The 7,500-nt window shown below is 33.1% G+C and overlaps 1 protein-coding gene across 1 annotated transcript in view; it reads left to right on the forward strand.

Annotated features, from left to right (window-relative positions):
- Positions 1 to 5,539, forward strand: part of LOC137632609 ((3R)-3-hydroxyacyl-CoA dehydrogenase-like) — a 13,453-nt gene extending 7,914 nt beyond the window's left edge. Inside the window, exons 5-6 of the mRNA XM_068364655.1 lie at positions 317 to 444; positions 5,103 to 5,539. Coding sequence (XP_068220756.1) covers positions 317 to 444; positions 5,103 to 5,194 — 220 coding nt within the window. The 3' untranslated portion in view covers positions 5,195 to 5,539. The remainder of the gene's footprint in view (positions 1 to 316; positions 445 to 5,102) is intronic.
- Positions 5,540 to 7,500: the final 1,961 nt, after the last annotated feature.

Genomic DNA, 7,500 nt, shown 5'->3' on the forward strand with positions numbered 1-7,500 from the left:
CTCCAACTAAACCTGCAATTAGTGGAAAGTAAGCTAGTAACTGATAATGATTGTCTGAGTTTCATTTGAACCTGATGATTGATATTTAAGACCAAAAAAAAGCTAACAAAAACTCAGTACACTTAGCTAAAAAAAAAAAAAAAATTCTTGATAAAGTTGTTAATTTAGCCCCATTATAAGAACCTTTCGGCTCTCATATGTTCATAGGTTTGAGATTGTTTTTCAAGGAAACTAGACTATAATGTTCTGAATGCTAGTATTAAAATTGTGCCTTAAATTCTTTTATGCAAGTTAATTGATTCACGTTCTCGTTTAGTGATGGAATCCGCGTGAACAGCATTCTTCCTGGACCTATTGAGTCGGGCATGGTTTCGGCAGATAATGAAATTGTCCAGCAGGCAATCAGAGAACGCACACCCATTGGTCGAATTGGCCAACCGGAAGGTAAGTGCCGAGGACTAAAAAAACATAAACTATTATCTATATAAACACCGGTTGTATGATATCATTACACTGTCAATTAGAAACATTTTCTTTCTGATGATCCCTCTCATATCCCCTTCAAATATACTAGGACACTTGTCGTACAACATGCTGCACTCCAATCAAGAGATCACATTATTGTTTATCTTGGAAAAATGTCTTATTTCAGTTTCAAGGCGAAAGTTTCTTTCTCTCAAACTCAGATCTAGTTCATCAGATCATTCCCAGAAGCTTTGACGACTGTTTATGGCTTAGTTTATACCCTACATAAGAATTAAGAACATCGTCTTTCTTTTGATGAACGTAATATAACATGGCTTTATAAGCACCTGCAGGTAGACTATGGCAACTGGATCAGATACAAGCGATGGCTATTCAATCAGTGGGAATGCACCTTTTGCAATCTCGCCATGATATTCAGGATTCAACTCAAATTTTGCCATAACATTTAGGATTCATCTTTATTCAACCATGGTGGTAGAACTTTTATTAAAGATATAACTACACAACCTGATACTTGTTTGCTATGGGTTAATGAGGGTAATTCTACTTCATCAGATGTTTGTCCACCTGTTGCAAAATTAGATAGAGCTTTGTCAATTTTCAGGGCTATAGAGACTTTGGCTAACCTTTAGTCCAGTTCAGACAGAGTATTAACAATTTCCATTGATGATTACTCCAGTTCTGTGAGCAGCCATGATGAGTTAAAGGCTTTACTGGTGGAGAAAGACAAGTTGTTGGATAAAAAATTGATAGAGGAAATCCTGCATTGCACTGAAAGTTTCTACATTCCTCCTTTTATGGTTCCTATGACATCGGGAGGTTGAAGCCAGTCGTAGGCATTTCTAAACTGAACAAATTTGTGGGGGTAAATTTTCTTTCCATGACGCGTTAAGCTTTAGTACTACCAACAGTAAGAAAGAAGGATTGAATTATATATATATATACATATACATATATATATATATATATATATATATATATATATATATATATATATATATATATATATATATATATACACACACATATATATGTATATATATATTTATGTATATATACATATATATACATATACTGTATATATATATATATATATATATATATATATATATATATATATATATATATATATATATATATACTTTATATATATATACATATATATGTGTATATATATATATATATATATACGCCTATATACCTCTATATATATATATATATATATATATATATATATATATATATATATACGCCTATATACCTCTATATATATATATATATATATATATATATATATATATATATATATATATATATATATAAATCTAATGGATGGTTATTTCCAGGTTCTGATATATCATTAGTTGAGGAGGTGCTTCTCTGGAGTTCTTAAGAAAGATGACCCTGATGGTCAGGTAGTTGCATCAACTAACTAGAACGGGCACTTGGTAGACCGCATACCCTTCCCAACCACACTTTTGTCGCTAAGAGAACTGATGATGCTGTGGGTATTTGATTCCAAAACACATCTGTCATCTATATTTGTTATCATGGCCTAAAGTCTTTCATTTTCATGCAGAATGTAGACAAGTCGGATAACAATAGTCTCGTAATGTCAAAATCCGCACTTTCTGCAAGTTCATTGACCCCGCTGACCTTTGACCCCAACTGCTAACAAGGGCAATGCCATCATTATATTATGTTATATATCATGAGATGGACAATTGAATTATGCACAATTTCGCACTAGTTTCCCGCACATTAGATAAAAATTGGCCACTATATAGCAAAAATACGTTTTTTACCCTTTCATGACATTGGCCTTGCTTCTTTACCCAATCACTCCCAAAATCTAATAAAATTGTCCTTCGATCATGGTTAATCATCTCACCAAATATCATGAGATTCGATCAAATAGTTTTTGAGTTATGCGAATCACAAACACACACAGAGACATGCAAACAAATAAATACACATCTGTCAAAACATAACCTTCGCAGCAACGAAGTTGGCGCAGGTAACAATTAGAGTTACTTCTTATCTGGACAATTTCCTAGTTATCCAGGATGAATAATCTTTGTCCCCAAAAGCTTCTGTTGAATCTGATTCAGGATCGGATTGGATTCAAGAATTTTGGACCCGGTGCTGGGTCCTGTATGGCCATTTAGTGCCCACCACCTGCTAAGTCTCCGCAGGTTATTAAAAATTATGGTAATTATGAGAAAGTCTGTTCTAATTCCTTCACAGATATATTTATTTGGAGATGATAATAGCCTCAGTTCGTTATTCGGGGTTTCAGATGGAGGAGACGATTCATTCCCCTCAGCTCCTCATCAAAACAAGAAAGCAACTTTCCTCCCTTCATTTGCAGACGAGGCTTTTTGTTACGATAACATTTCTGGAGAAATCCATACATTTTGACTGGCGTAGGGTGGGACAATTACAAATGTTTCACACTAGTTTTTGGGACAAATCTCCAATCCAAAGAATGTATTAATTCCAACTTTTCCGGGGCTCAAAAGTTATCTGATTTTATGGAACGATTATCAATGACTGTCAACAAGCATCAGTCTTCAGATTCTCATACGGGACTTATCCCTATTCAAGGACGTTACGCGATTGGGATGGGGAACAACTTTGGGCAACATCCATTAGGCCAATTTTGTCAACAGAAGGTTCTTCGGCACGCATATTGATGATGACATTGTATTTGTATGATAATGAGAATGATGATCTTCCCATTCAACAAATTGGTTACAATGGGTTGCAGTCTCTAATTTGATTATAATTTTCAGGACGCATTAGTAGATGATTAGGGTCCCATCCTTAATGAGAAACAAAGAATAAGATTTGTGCTTTGGAAAGGTAGCATAAGGTGCCAACGCTAAATGTACTGCCTCTCTGGTTGTTGAAAGGTACGGTAGGTTACTTGGAGCCCTTATATGGCTTATAGCATATTACTTTTCCAACTAGGGCTGCAGCTTAGTTAATGATGATGATGATAATAATAATAATAATAATAATAATAATAATAATAATAATAATAATAATAATAATAATAATAATAATAATATATAATTCTATTTTGTTTGTTAGTTTTAAGCGTGTTATCCTTACCTCCACGATAATGGTGTACTAATCTTAGGATTTGAAGGTAAGATTCATGTAAATAAACATTGGAATCACAAATAATGTCTTTCCCTCTTAATATCTTTTTTTTTTTTTTTTTCGTGTAATATTAGCTTACTATGACTGTCATGACTTTATAGTAAACCGATGTGCTGGTTGCTGGCGGTACCTTTATTGTTATGTCTTACGCTTTTCGCCCCAATGTCGATTGGTGTGTCGTTGGTTAAGTGTCTCAGCATATCTGAAGGGAAAATGTGAGGGCGTAGAGGAAATCTATTACTATTTTCCATGTTATGAGACAGTGTAGCTGTGGTTTCTTTACCTTATAGCTTATGACTCGAAAGTAAACGTGGAAATGATAGATTTTAGCATGAAATATATTTTTCCTCGCTTTTTATGATCCTTCCTTTCTCCTCTCGATATTCAAGTTAACTGCTTGCTCTGGTATTATATTTTCATATCAATAACTTTTCAACCCAACATTAAAAATGGGCTTCAAATGCTCGTTCCAAAGCTTCTCAAAATGAGTAAATTAATTAGTAGAAAGTGAATGAATAAATAATAAAGAGTAAAAACCAAAATATTCAAGAACTTCTAAGTAGAACTATGAAAGCCATTCATTAGATAAGAAGGTTTTGTTACTTTTGCGTCAAAGAAATCAGAATCATAACAGGAAATTTTCTGCTCTCTTGTGAAAATGTTAGCGGTGAAATATTGACTCGTAGTAAGATGTGCCAGCAAAAAGGTAAAAGTAATCTAGCAGTTTATATGGTTAATTCATTGATGGTACAAGATTTTTTAACTACCTCCAAACTTTGGAGACATTTAAAGTAAAGTTAATGGAGGTGCAATAAATTTTAGACAAAATCGCTCCTTTTATTGCTCTTTTAATATTTGACTTCACTACATAAAGGTTTATTAGTACAAAAATCTTTTAACTATAAAGTCTTTTGAAAAACGGGAAAGTATTTAATAGAAAGAAATGAGAATTCCTCTTAGGGAAAACAAGATTTTAAAAGAGTAGAGCTATAGTAACTTTAGGTTAGGATAAGTTTGGATAGTGAGGATAAGCATAAAGCTGGTTTGATACTCTAAGGTAAACTCTCCAAAAATTCTGAACAATGCCCATTTTCACTTGCCCTTTCGCGCTGATCTTTGAACTCTACCATTGCTGAGCATAGTCAAGTTCGCTTCTTGTTCCTAATAGCCATGTCACCTGTTTTATTTATTCAATCTAGAGTTTAGTGGCCTGCATTTTCAGCAGATAACAAAAAATGTACGGAACCCCCCAAATAAACCCAAGCCTATATTGTTAAGTACTCAGACAATTGGTAAATGTACTTTGTTTTAAATATTTAGATTACTCAAAGAGAATAATATTATTGATTATAAAACATCTCATTTATAAGTATTTGAATTATGAATTCAAGTTTCTATGTTAGTGAATACTGTGAATATTTATTATTGTATTCTTTTTATTTGTACAGAAGTAGCAGAGGTGGCTGCTTTCTTGCTGTCAGACAAGAGCAGTTACATGGTCGGGTCGTCCGTTGAAGTGACTGGTGGATACATATGCTGAGAGACAACTGCATAACATGAGAAAACAGCTCCATTTATCCCGTTACTTGTAGCCCAGTACTGGAATTGCCATGGGAGAAGCTGTATTTAGATTATTATTGTTGTAGGCAATTTTGATTAACCTGAAATAGTAGTTACTGAAGTTTTATACTTAAAACTCTATTGACTATACTTTACAGTAATCTAGTTTGAATTTTCATCATGGGAACCTTAATTTTTGAAGCAATAGGCCTACAACTTTTAACTATTGGATTTTGAATCATTTTGATTGGATCGTGAGAATGCTAAGCTCTCATTTTGTACAAAATATATATTTGCCTTTTTTAAAGTAAAGTATGAATGCATAGCTTTTGGAATTGATTCGAAACATATCGTGTTTTGTAATTATCTGGATAAAAAAGGTATTGTTTAGAAAAGAAGTCACATACCCCTTAGTCTTATCTCTTTACAATTTATCACAATGATTTCATAATTAGCTTATATTGGTTACTAATTAAAAGAATATGAACACTGATGGTATAAGCAAAAAATTAAGGATATCTTAAATGTATTCACAAAATGAATCCGACATTCACACACTCAACCTTAGAAGAGGAAGAAGTAAATTCATAAGTTGCTATCAAACAGTATAGCAAATTATTGTTCTTAAAGTTTATTTGATGACATCGCTGAAATTTTAGGAAAAGGAATCCATGATAGATAAAGGAAACGAAATTAAAAGTGTCCTTCATTTAGCTAACGAAAAATAGACAAATAGTTTTTAAAGAATGATTCCTCTGCCGTAAATAGACGTTCTATAATAATCATAACTATAATTGCTAGCTAAGTTGCAACCCTAGTTGAAAAAGCAGTATGCTATAAGCCCAAGGGCTCCAACAGGGAATATAACCCAGTGAGGAATGGAAATAAGAAAACAATAGTGTCCACGAGTGTACCCTCAAGCAAGAGAATTTAGCATACAAGTTGAATTATCTCAACTATCTAAACACTCAATAAACAACAAATAATCAAAATAATACGAATATGGGCGTGAGTAGAACATAGAAGTAAAATCCATAAAACATCTATACATTCATTTCAATATAGAATGAAGACATGGTAATGTAATTATGGTTCATTTTCCTCCGACATTTCCACAACTCTAATCTATAAATATTGAATTTATAAATAATAAGACAAACTAACCAATACTTATCTAAAAAAAAAAAAAAAAAAGAGGACTAAAATGTAGTGTCAATGCTCATATCAAAAGACTAATTTCAACTATGTTATTTGGTACATTTTTAGAAGTTAAAACATTCACGATTGTAACTGTGAGAGGAACCATTGTGACGGATGCTGTACCCCTACCCATTAAATTGATATAGTAACCTACTCTGAAATACATCGCATGTGTGAAAATGGTCACAACAAAATCTTACGACATCTTTTGTCGCTTTGCAATACGAAATCGAGTATAAGGATTGATACAAAGTTGATTTAAACAGGCGAACCGGAAAATGCAGACAAATCCAAACGAAGAGTAGAAAACGTAAACTTCACTGGTTAGAAAAAACTTATTAGTATGAGGCTTATTGCTTGATGAATGTTATGTAATAAACTACAATTACGTCCCATTCAACGGGTTCTTTGAATTTTTTCGCGAAACGGTATCAAGTAAAATAGGAGGAGACTGTTATGTGTGTGACATTTAAGTAATCGCAAATTATCTGTAAATTTATCTAACACCATAGCCCTACATATATCGAGCAATATCATTCCACACGCGTATGACTAATCATGTGCTTTATTATAAGTAGACCTACTGCTGCATTGATACTTCGATATTAGGTTTTGTAAAAACTATCTCAAGAAAAGTATAACTCTAATAGTTTATTTCTAGTAACATGATAGAATTCTTGTGCTCGATGCTCATTTGTTTGTATGATATCCTTATGCTCAATTTGCGGCACTAATCATTCCAATAGCAAAGTTAAGCAAACCATTTAGTACCTACCTTAGCCTTCAACAATAAACATCAAAAGGAAAATGTTCATTACCATTTCCAGCATAAAGGATGCTAAAATTGACAACGAGATTGGAATAAGAATGGTACACCACAGCACAATACAACAACAACAAAGCTCCCACTTCAATTGCACCATGGCAAAGGGTAGTGATGGAGATTGGGTGAGCAAGCGATCCATGGCTGCATTCTCTTGTCATCCCACACACTTCTGTAAATATTTCATTTTTGACTGTGCTTAGCTTTAAAACCACGTATGCTCGATACAGCTTAGTATTTTTACGTAAATCATATAAAATTAG

Source organism: Palaemon carinicauda, chromosome 41 (assembly GCF_036898095.1).
Source record: "Palaemon carinicauda isolate YSFRI2023 chromosome 41, ASM3689809v2, whole genome shotgun sequence".
Taxonomy (NCBI): domain Eukaryota; kingdom Metazoa; phylum Arthropoda; class Malacostraca; order Decapoda; family Palaemonidae; genus Palaemon; species Palaemon carinicauda.